Genomic DNA, 12,495 nt, shown 5'->3' with positions numbered 1-12,495 from the left:
TAATCTGTACACAAGGACATGTCATTCCTTCCTCTCTTCATAACCTACTGCTGATTCTTCCCTGCTCAAGACATGAAGTGCCACAATGCTTCCAATGTTATCCTTATACTTTATGGTTACTTCACTCATTACGGACGAGACCAGCTTCTTCCATGTATTACGAAATGAAAGATGTCTGACATCCTCCTGAATAAGCTGTAGGTTTTCTTCCTTACGGGATTATGAAATGTTTGATGTACATCATATTTGCAATGCACTTCACAGACTGCAGTGTAAACTGATCTCAGTCAAACAGTCTCTATCAGAAGATCAGTTCTCACCAGCAGTCATCTCTGTGCATTACAGTTCCATAATTTCTGCTTCGTTGCAAGTCTGAGAAGCAGAGAACATTCATTCACTTAATTACTAAATTTGTCAGTTATAAATGCCATGCTCACATACAAGAAAATATTGTCAATGACTACTTATAGCAGGTTGAATTCAGCTAAATGACAGGGCGTTAACATTTCTGGTTAGTTGGTGTCACTCTGAAACACAGTAGCCATTTAGACAGCATTGCTCAGGAGACATCCCATGTTGATACCATTGCTAACAAGTACTATGTTAGCACAGGACATCTTGGTAGGCAGTGATTCTACTGAGTATCCAAGTCTTTAATTGAGTGCATCACTATGTCCTTCAGCATCTGACAGTCACTCCTCATAGAGAACACACTTTATGAGCACTGTCTCAATACATTTTACTGTCTCTACATATGCTACTATTTTAAGTGTCACAGCATAAATAAAATCAATAGTTGGTAAAGATCTATGAGCAGAGAATGGCTGCATAATTGCTGACCACTCAAACCTGATGAACTGTGGAAGCACGAATTATGATTAGAAAAGTATAATAGAACATATTTTAATAGGAAGTTGGCCTGTGGCTTAATGCAGTTAATAAAAATTTGAAGGAATATCTATTATATATAGATGCATTCTAATTTCTTCAGACATCCCAAGAGGGCAGCTGCATACAAAAAAAATCTGCAGCTTTGAATTATATACATGTAAATCAGATAACTTTGCATTTAGATGAGTTCATCTCATGACTAGGTATATGTAATAATTGATCTTGCATATACAATCAGTGTGCTCTATGCTTATATTAGTTTGCAATATAAGAAACAAATTATAATGAGAGAAGCAGTGCTTCTCTGATTTCCATGATTTTCTCATTTCCCATTCCTCCATTTCTTGTTCCCTGTTATAGGTCTGTGCCTTCCTGGGTCACCTTACAGCACCAACCCGGTACTGAATCATGTTGGCACACTTCATCATATTATGAATATATAGGAGAACAAATAATACAACTTTCAGAGTCAGATGACACAAAAAGAATCCATCAAAATGTTTTCAACAACCACAACTACTTTTTCTTCTGTAGTTGTGGCATGCTTATCTAGCATTGAGTCTAAAACCCAAATTTTTTGTAGTTCTGAGCTACATAATTCAGGTATTTATTTACTCCATGGTAAAAAGGTTGTATATGGTAACTTGCACTGTATTACATCAAGTGCAAGTTAAGCTATCTCACGTTACATTTCATTTACTGAAGGATAAATGTATGCACAGACTCTACTGTAAATGCAGTAATATCTTCTGTGGGTTTCCTTTATTTTAAAATACAAATAACATTATTCACTTATTTGAAATTGTGCTGCTTTTCAGAAATATTTGGAACGAAAGCAGACAAATTCTCAGCAATTGTGTGATCAGTTGAATGAAGAAAAAAAGGAAAAAATATTCAATGGGAAAAGGAAGGGTTTCTAAAAATACCTTGTTGTTTAGCTGAGTTTGAGGTGGTTTCCATTGTTCTAACCTCATTCACAAGTTTTTTTCCCACCCTACCTTCAAGTTTTATTCAAGACACACATTGTCACAGTATTGCTACAAACCTTAGAGATTAGAGATAGTTAAGGGGCATGGGAGCTTAAGACAGGAAACTGCATTTTCAGATAGTGTTAAGTCATTGTACTTACAAATTTTAAGAAAACATTTCCCAGTTCATGCTGAGACTGAGGTTCTGGTTGTAAACAAAATTCCAGGGCAGCCAGGAACTCCTTGTGAACACCAAGAATGTCTTCAATGTTAGAAAATAGGATCTGAAACACATAAAGTCCAGTGTCAACAATTAACAAAACCCTCTTAGGCACACTGAAGTACTAGCACCAAAATACTATGGTTCTAGACTTAGTCATGAAAGGACCTAAAGCGCAGATGATAACTGCTATCTTTCCTATGGAGATCTTTATTGCTTACTGAAGTACCTACTCTAAATGAAGGTTATCTTTCCAAGCACCTGAGCATGATGAATGTAAACAACCTCCTTTAAGTCTAGAGAAGGTCTCCTATGAGACTGAACACGTGAACGAAATCACAAAGACCAAACTGATTTGGCAGGAACATGAAATTATCACTCAGAAGATGTACCTGTAAACCACATCTCTGCCATGGTGTTTACAGTGTAAAGTATTTCCAAACTGAAAGAGCAGAATCTTAGCATTCCCTTCCATCAACCTCTGTGACTGTAAAAGGCATTTGTAACATGATACAGGCCCTCAATTTTAATGTGTACTAAAAGGAAATTGCACAATCTCACAGCTAAATGATCCCTAGGAATTTAACATACATGTGCTAAGGAAAATAAACTTCCAGGTCCTGATGCAATGTGATGCAGCTATCAGTATTGACAGCCACGGGAGGAATGCTTGAACAAGCAGACCAAAGCCTGGAGACTGCAGTGACATACACACTGTGAACAGCATTGTCCATCTCTTTGCTTTAGCCGTGCCAGTTGCAAAGAGATTTGCAGTGTAGTCAAACCAGCTTTCATATTAGGAGCAGCCTCCCAGGGCTGGCATAGAGCAAACGTGTCACTGCTACAAACCCCAAAGAATGCAGCCTGACAGAGCAGCCTTCAGCTTCCTGCTATTTGGTGGGCGATCTTCTGACACTTCCCAAAGCACCTTACAGTAAAACCAAACTTTTTCAACTTTATGCAGTGGACTTTATGCACCAGATGAGACACTGATTCAGCCTGGTGGATGGTGATGCAGCAGTAATTACAAAATTCTGTAGATTAAATCTAATCCTTAAAGGAGGAATGAAACCAAACTTAGTTTAAGAACAATTTACCTCAGATTTTCTAGGAGTGGAAGATTGGGTAGGGAATTAAAGACCCTTCTATGCACGTACCCAGATTCAACTCTCTACCTTGTGTTATTCAAAGATGGAAAGAAGATTTTTCTTCAAACCCCTGCAAGCTGGCTGCATATGCAAAGCACAGCACATGGCACCTTTCTTGTCTTTGCTCACCTCTCACACCAGTACATGGCAATCCTCACTACCCATGTGCATACTTGTGCCTCATTGCTTTTCCTGGCTCTGAATAAACTGAAGACTCCAACACACTCTACTTGCACTAATGGGTTCTGAACCTATCAGAAAATAAGACAGGAAGCTGAGACTGATTACTTCCAGAAAACTTCCACTGCAAATTTGAAGAGCCTATGATGGTTCATTCTATAGCATGACTGAAAGTGACGTGATGACACATTAGCCTCAGCCTGCATGCCAGAAGCTGTGCCAAAAGGGGATTAACAAGGAAGGGGAAAACATCTGTCAGGGATGATTTTATCCTTCAGGAGAGTCTTCAGGAGTATAATTTGTGATTCAAGGAATATCTGTGTAGTCTAATAAATCATGTGATGGTCAGCAGAGCTCTGCTTGCAGCAGTTTTGCAGGTAACAGAAATCACCTGAAAAATCAAGGGCAGCAGAAAGACCTTAGCTACATTTGCTTTTATATCTGATGCAGTCACCATTTATAAACCTCACATGGAAGATCCATGTCTGGCAGCTTGTGTGCACCATCAAGCTGTTCTGCATCAGTAAAATGACGTCATCATCCTGCTGCGAATGCAGCAGTACTAACATATCAGCAGTTATCCTCACATAGGGCAGGGAACCAATTGAGAAAATTTTTTAGCTGATACTGCTGCAGCCATCTGTCAGTGAAGGAATTATAAATCTATGCCTGGCATAGGATTCAAGGTGGCCTGTCTGGAAGGGGATGCAATAGCCAGAAGCTACTGTAAGCACCACTGCTTAGTAGCAGCAGAAGAAGCCTACAAACATAATACCAGGAGTAATATCCCATGTTATTCTAAAAAGTACTTTCTCATTTTGCTTAGAGGAGAGTGACTGTCAGAATATCCTTGATTTTCCTCTAGACGTTCCTGCTGCATGAAGACAGGGAGGAAAATACTGGTTTTTCTTTACATAAGCTGCCAAACCATCTATATTCTCTCTGCTGCCACCTTTTCTGTTGCTCTCCACCTCACAGCTCCCTAATGACTCAAGATTTATAATAACAGCAGGCAGAGTTATTGGAAGTCCCAACACAGCCTTGTCTGTCCTGCCTTTACAAGCAAAGATTTGCAGAAGGGAAGAACATTCATCTTTCCACTGCAGGAAAGACAGTTAAATTGTTTGATGAGAAGGAAAAGGGATGACACTGATCAGAGAAAGCATGCCTTTGTGTTTCTACTTCACCATTGGTAAGCTTACACCTTTTTCTTCAAAGAGAAGCTGTGTTATTATAAGCTGAATATTGTAATAAGGATTAATGAGGTCTCACAGTGGCCTCTCAAAGGCACCTCCAGGCAGCTCAAGAATGACACAGAAATGAAGTAGTACTTCCCCAGAGGTTGTGATGGACTTCAGAATACAAATACATTTAATCACTGGAGAAAATAAAGACTTTCTGCAGGGGTCTTCTGAGCACTGCATCTGAGTATATGGCAGTCATAGCAATACATGAATAATGGCAGAATTAACAACTGTTATCAACATCTGCAGTCTGTCAAATTAGCAAATGGTTATGTAGGCTTATTTCTCAAGCAGAGCTTATTTTTTTCTGTTTCTCTGCACACAGCACCTACTGCCACTAGTCATTGTCCACTTTTCCCTCAGCTATGCTTAAACATACTCCAGATTGTAAATAGTGAGCTTCCAGTGACCAGGAACTTTCAAATTTGAACACAGCAAGGAGCCTTAGTTCCAACAATCCTCCAAATCTTCTTGCTACCACCACCTATTGATGCCACTCCGTAGTACACTATTATTAACATAGTGAATGGATACCATAATGGGAGCTGAATCCCCTGTTAGGATTTTTAGACTTTCTGGTAATATTAGTATGTAAAAATTGATGAACCAGACTTGAGGAAATACACACCAGCTGCAGTAGTGCTGGACTGTGTAACATACCTATTATTGATAGGCACTGTGCTGTCATTAATGAAAAGAGCAAAGTCTCTGCTGATTTAGGAGCTGTAGGATCAAAGGTAAGCCCCAAAAGCAATCCTAATGGCAAACACTGCATCCTCTCCCACTGATCACGAGGTTTCACTTATGCATGTGTACAAAGAGAATTTTGGTTTCACATGCATGTGAATAGCAAGGAGAGTTTTAAGTTAAATTGCTACATGAAAGTGTTGCTTATTTTTACGAAAATAAACCACAAAGCATCCTACAACCATAGGCATTATAAGAGCTAGTACCTCATACCCACTTTCTGTATCTCATGTGTCTTTCCATTGCAAAATTCATTCAGGAATCTCATCAAGCAAGAGTCTCCCATTCCTCAGCTCTCCCACAGGAGTCCAAATTCCTTCCTACTACAACCCAACTAGATATTCCTGCCACCTCTTCATAACTCCCGTCAGTTTTAGATTTGTAATGACAACAGATGCAAATTGGCTCACTGATTACTGTCAAGCAAAACACACAAGGGCAATGCATTCTCTGACTTTCCCCTTCAAGATACTAATGAGGTCTCTGTGTCCTCTACCATTTCACAAACCTTGCCAAAACTCAGCTCCTGACTACACTGTTAGCAAATTCTACTGAAATTAGCTGGTGGGACAAAACAAATGTTGGAAGATGAAAGCTAAATAAATGGGCAAATAGACTGAAAAAGTGTCAGTGTGAGTTTCTTTTCCTCTGGGCAGCAGTTTAAGAACAATGATCAGACATGTAAAAGAATATTTGATATCCACATCCCTTAATCTAGCCTTTCATTATGGATTAAAGGATGAGGAAGATGGAAGAAATACCTTAACATTCTCCTCTGTTATGTACTTCTCAGCTTTGTCCACAGCGTTCTGGCGGATCCGATGAAGAAATGCCTGCAGAGAAAAAAAATGTTCAAATGTCTTCATAGAGTTTGATTTCACTTTTTTGTATCCTCTTTCTTTCCAACAACACAGTGTGCCTGATTATCTTTAAGACTGAAAGAATATAACCACATATCAATCACTCAGTTCTTAGACTCAGAGCTGCCTTCAAGATGGCAGAAACGGCATTTCCTAAAACACTGTTGGGTTTTGCCTGGCAATAAATGTCTTCCTTCTGCTGAAATTTTTAGACTTAATTATCTGTTGCTACCAGTAGACCACAGCAAGGCTCTGATTGTTCTTTTTTTTTTCTCTGGAAGCTTCCCCTCTTTCTGAGATGCAGCTGTTTTGACTTTGAGAGGCAGAGTGCCTGCTGCACATCAAGACAGAAGGCAGTGAAACAGACTGCAAATAATTTAAAAACAAGAACAACAACCAAAAAAAGCAACAAAAGGACATTCCTGGTGCTGAAGCTGATACATGTCAGAGCTACAGATTAAAATTATGGACAATTTCAACAGACTCAATACTTAGGGAAGGGAAATGAAATTCTCCAGACAGTGCATGGGACACGTTGTCCTGTTTGCTGTACTTTATCTGCTTAAAAACAGGTGAAACAATGCTGGAACTCTTCATCTAGGTCAGGTTTCCCCTTTCCTCAGCAACCACGGGCTAAAAGGCTTTTCTGACATGAAAGCAGGGAATTTTGCCTTCCACAGAAGTCAGCAAAGAGAGATGCAAATACCTGCAGGTGATAATGAAAGGAAACCACTGCAGACAGAATCTGCTCCAACAAACACCAACCCTACACAGAACGGGAGAGGCTTTCCTCAGTCCTTCTTAGTGGTTTTTATGTTGCCTCCCACACAGAGGTGAGCCCTGGGGAGCACCAATGACAAAGAGGGAAGGAACTTTTCTTAGCCACCTGAGACACAGGGGAAATGGGTCCATTCTCTGTGTTTATAGTACAAAGTAACTTTGTTTCAGTTTGATAATAGAAGTCTTTTTAAAAAGTTGAACCACTCCCGATCAGTGCCCACCTCACTTCTCTTTAAAGAAAAAAGGCAGCTTTTTTTTTCATTCCACCTGCTCAGTCTTTATGGGATAGACATCAATAAAAATAAAAGAAAAGAAAGAAATTGAAATAAGAGGCACACAGACTCTGCATTTGTTTTGAACCCTAGGTTCTCAATCTGCTTCTTGTGAACAGATGTCAAGGACCACAAGAACATTCCTCCTCTTGTATCACTAAGCAGGAAGGGGATCTGCAGCTAGACTGCAGTTAGATATGGAGAGCATGGAGGAGGCTGCTTGGATTGAGACATGTGAAGAACAGATTCCTGCACTGAAGGCACAGGACACGTGTCTCAGTGGCAGAACAGCCATTTTATGAAAAGCAGCCCATCCACCTTGCCCAGGATCTTGGCAGAAGTCAGGGACCTGTCTGAGATGAAGTATTCGGCATAATGACTAATGGCAGAAGGACTGACAGGAGGAGCTGCCCTCCCACTTCACTGCTGAGTGTGATATCCAGGCACTAATAACCAGACATCTGACTTATACAAGGTAGCGTGTCATATTGAAGTCGTTTATCCACAAAAGATAAGCCAGTCAGAGACCGTTCCTTGCTTTAATCTTGTCTGTTTGGAGACAACAAATCCAATTGGAATGACTAATTAATCTACCCAATTAGTAGCTCCACTGGTGACATATTTACCTGCATATTAGTCTCGGTGTGTTCAGTCTAATAATAGAAATTTGCTAAACAGAAGTGCAAATCACATTAGCTGTTTCAGGCCAGTCAATATAAGAAGCTGAGTTTGTGTTAATCTAAAAACCAGCCTTTCTGTGATGCTTGTCTGAAAAGATCATTTACTGGAGCATGAGAAATGGAGAAAACAAGAGGGGAGAAGAAAAGAGAAAAAGGCACAGAAGCAGGGAGAGAATAGTAAGGATGAAATACGTAACAGGAAAAGGGACCAGCAACTCTACAGATAGCTGGTCACACCTCCTGCAGCCTCTGGTTTGTGCACAAGCAGCAGTCTCTCCACTAATAAAGGACAGCTCCAAGTGAGGTTGGTCCTGGAAACTTAGCAGTATGCTTTCCAAAACACAGGTCCTAAAGCTCTGGACTTAGCGGATGCAGAACTGTTTGTTCCCCAGTGTTCAATACCTTTTCATCTGCAAACACAATCTTTTGCAAAACAGTCTTTCATATTAAAAGCATGATAAATACAGCCCATCAAACAGCAGCCCATAGAGCCAGTGTTGCATACCCTGTTCACATGACAACACTGCTTTTCTTCCAAACTGCTTCTAGCTCAGAAAAAGCAGCCCTTTTCCCAGAGACATTGTTCAGACATTTAGGTCACTGTTTTCCAAACCAGGTTATTTTTGTGCTACCAGCTTTACTATGCTCCAAGCTCATCTGTACCAGTGCCACCTCTTTGTTCACCCAGTGACACAGGCTCTAAGCCCCACCACACAAGTAGTAGGCAACCCCTCAAGAAACACAGCTACAGGGAGCAGTGATTGTCCACCAAACCAATTGATTCATCTGCAAAAATCGGACTGATATTTGGGGCAAGGCACAACAAAGGTGGGGAAAGTAGAGAAAGAGTGAGAGAAGCATGTTGTAAACATGCCATGTACGTATCTTATTTATATTCCAGAACATACTGTGTCGTTGAAGAGTAAATAGCTGAAGGAGTAAGAGCTTTTCCAGATATCTGAATTGTCACAGAGGCAAACGCCATTTGTTCCATCTCCTCTAACCTCTTCACATTCTGGACAACTCATACATGAATGCAACAGAGTCAGCCCTAGACCTTTGCCACAAGGAACTTTCAGTATAATTCTCCCCTAATCTGTAACACCTTTGATCTCTGCAAAAGTGGACATGGTAACCTCAGTGGATATGTGGAAGCATAGCGGTCAGCTTTCTTAGCAATGGTTGTCACAGCCCTCCAATAGTTCCTAGGATACAGCAAGATGACCAGGAGCATCTTTCCTGTGCAATTCATAGAACTCTGTCATGCTGTTAGTTTCCTACATGTACAAAGTAGCATGGATCCTGCAAAGGACAGCAACTAATGATACACTTTATGCCAAAACAAAACTCACATATCAGATGGTTACAACCTTACTGAGGAGCTGGAGAGAAATTAATAAGTAACAAAAGCAGACTGCTCCCTTTGTATGCTGGCCATGATTGATATAAGGTGAGCGTTTCACTGGTAAAAGGATGGCAGATAAAAATTTGACATCTTTCTTATGGTCACAGTTGCTGATTTTGCTCTCTTGCCATTTTTAGTGCTTTGCTGTGCTCCCACTGGGCCAGCCCCAGGTCTCTGAGCAACCCAAGCTGCAAGGCAAACTGCTGCTTCCACATCAGTAAAGGGAGGAGGACTGGTAGAGCCAATGGGTCCAAAGCAAAAACAGGTCACTGCATAATGTAGGGTAAAAATGGGAAAACAGACTGCTAGATTTTTGTTATCCTGACAAAACTCTGTGAAGGTCTCACCTTCTTTGTGTGCATGCTAATCATTAGGAAAACAGCCTACAGGGGATTTCTTTTTGTTTCAAATTCTGCTGCTGCATCAACATAACATTTATTTGTGCACTGTGACTTGTTGCCCTAGAGATCTGCTGCTTCCAGACCCAGCAGGCCATGGCTGAGGGCTCTTCATGTCATGCAGAAACACAGCTTCCAGTTTTGTCTTACAGTATACAAATGCCTTGCAGGACTCAAGCAAACCTATAACAAATTGGAATGAGCACAGACAAAGACTTCCTTTCTGCACTGTATCATGTTGAGTAAGTTCATAATGGCTGGAGAAACAGCCATCTCCTTCCAACAAAGACCAAGACAAACACACTACAAATCCAAAAAGCAATTTAGGTACAAAATTTCATTTTACCAAACGAATACCTTTAATGTCCCCAAAATGTGTTGTTCTGCAGTTCATTACTCTTAAAATCCATAGTTGTAGTGAAATCTCACTGCTTGGAATGTCTTTGCTGCATCTCTGAACCATGAAAACAAGAAGCACAATTTAAGGGAAGAGACTGCTAATTGTGACTTGCTCTCACACAAAGCACACTTCATCAGCTGGGATTTCTCTTAGATGCTTTTCAAACAGCTTTTGTTGAAGGTGGACTCCTAGAACTAACATAACACATGGCTAATCCTGGGCATGAGGCAATGAGAGTTTGCCCAACCCCTTCCTAAGGTTCGTGTTTAATAGACACTTCCTCAAATGTTCAGAAATACCAAGAGATTTCTCATTAAATAGCAAAGCAGGCAAACTGTGCATAGCCCAAAGGGAAATGAAAGGGAGAACAGAAATAAGCAATGCTGAGGCAACTGGATACCGTATCTATAAGGAGCAAGAGCTGAAAGCACAGTCCTGTGAAATCTGTTTGCTGAACAGGTGACTGCAATTTCACATCGCCCTTGGGAGACAAGCGATGGACAATTTTGTAACAGTCAGAAGGGAATAACACAGGGCTCCATATGTCCCTTGTATATTCAGCGTTAAAACAACCAAATTGCCTTGCATTTGTGCCACAGCTGCTTAAAACTCCTTGCAAATGCTGATATTTTGATTCCAAGAAAACAAGATCACAGTAGAAAAACTGAGGAGGTGAGGTAAGCAATGAATGTCCCCATCTGATCACTGTTAGCATCTTCATCATGCAACCACAGTATAGCACATATACCTTAATCCATCTCTGAAAATACAAAGTAAAATCTGCTAGAAAGACTCAAAGAGCAACTTGAAAGTGTAATTCTTTTTTAAAAAATTACCTGAATAAATATGTGGGCTGTTAGATATGTTTTTGACACCACTGCAGCACCACCTATATACCAAAAAATTCTTTTGTCGTTAGCAAAGCCACATGACAGTCTTGCAGGAACACAGCTCTACTGAAATAGCCCAGCGATGCAAAGTGAGTATTTGCTGAAGTTTGTATTCTAAGAGCAGGTGCATCCTTGCTCATGCTACTCAATTGTTAGCTTTGAACCCTGTCATCCTGATCACGTTCTTTAGCTTTCTACCAGATATGCAATTTATAGGCTAAAGTGCAGCACAAATGACAGGAAACATCCTGCATCCCACACGTGAACTGCAGCTCTCCCCTGCACTGAAGTCTGAAAGACAATGCAGTAAATAGTCTCAAAGAAATCTAACAATGACAGTGCAGGGCTATTTATACAGCATAAATCTTTCTTACAACCCAGAGCAACTAAGCATGCATTTCCATAACAAATTAAGTCTAAAATAATGTAAGAATGTTGTAACTACTGAAGGCAGATGTACAGCTTTGAGTTATCAAATCATCGAGTCGTTCCAATTGCAGGTAGACCCACTTCAAGTCTGCTTTCCTCAGGGCACCATGCAGCAGTGCATGCTATTAACCCAAATCTACTGACAGATGGGTTTTAATGACTGGTCATTTTGGTATAAACTCAGTGAGCTTTTGAATCTCTTCCCTTCCTGGACAAAAGCCTGCACACCTATGTAGAATGCTAGGTCTGATTCAGGTTTTTCTGTAGTAAAGTTTCAGTTAGAACAGCTTAAGTCAGCTGGAACTTCTTTGGCATCGCTGCTATTATTCAAGTAAAGTGGAGCAAGACTGAAACGAATCCATTACTTTTAAAGAGAAAATTGCTATACTTCTTACACTGTAAATTGGCAATCTGGGATTCACTCATTGCTCAATTACTGGCTGCTGTATTAAGACTTCTATAAAAATACAATTTAGGTTATTAGTTTCTGGAATAAATAACTTAAGGAATAAATAAATTAAACACCAGATGAGTGCATTGTAAGGAAATTCTTGTAAATGGTATTTCACTTATGGAGGACGTTTTTCTTTAGAACCTTATGAAACAATAAAGAGCCACAGCTGTGAGAGAGCAATCCTGCAAAGAGCTCAGATCTGCAGCCAAATTTAGTAGTCAGAAAACAGCTGAACAAGGACTTGCCTCATAGGCAGAGGTGTTTAATAAGAGGAAATAGCATCAGAAATATCCTCTATTGCCCTAATTTCAGATTTCCTGTGCATCAAATTGGCTTTAAAGCCTCAAAGCTTATTGGTACATGTTTATATTTTGATCTGTCCCTTGAAGAGGAACTAAACTATTAACTAACCAAAAAGATTTCAAGAAAAAAAATGAAATAAAAGAAGTCATGCACATTACAGAATATCAAATGCATTCTCTGCAAACAGTTTGCCGTCAGGTTGCACCATTGCTTATTGCTAAACAAA

General features: G+C 40.1%; 1 protein-coding gene across 2 annotated transcripts in view; it reads right to left on the bottom strand.

The window, feature by feature from the left end:
* PREX1 (phosphatidylinositol-3,4,5-trisphosphate dependent Rac exchange factor 1) overlaps positions 1-12,495 on the bottom strand; it is a 148,913-nt gene that overhangs the window by 77,122 nt on the left and 59,296 nt on the right. For both annotated transcript variants that reach the window (XM_052683632.1, XM_052683631.1), the window contains exons 2-3: positions 6,160-6,231; positions 2,021-2,143 (exon numbers count right to left, since the gene is read on the bottom strand). In XM_052683632.1, coding sequence (XP_052539592.1) covers positions 2,021-2,143; positions 6,160-6,231 — 195 coding nt within the window. The remainder of the gene's footprint in view (positions 1-2,020; positions 2,144-6,159; positions 6,232-12,495) is intronic.

This window comes from Tympanuchus pallidicinctus, unplaced genomic scaffold, assembly GCF_026119805.1.
Source record: "Tympanuchus pallidicinctus isolate F22 unplaced genomic scaffold, pur_lepc_1.0 scaffold20, whole genome shotgun sequence".
NCBI classification, from domain to species: domain Eukaryota; kingdom Metazoa; phylum Chordata; class Aves; order Galliformes; family Phasianidae; genus Tympanuchus; species Tympanuchus pallidicinctus.
Note: the sequence above shows the minus strand (reverse complement) of the source record. Positions and strands in the feature narration are given on the sequence as shown.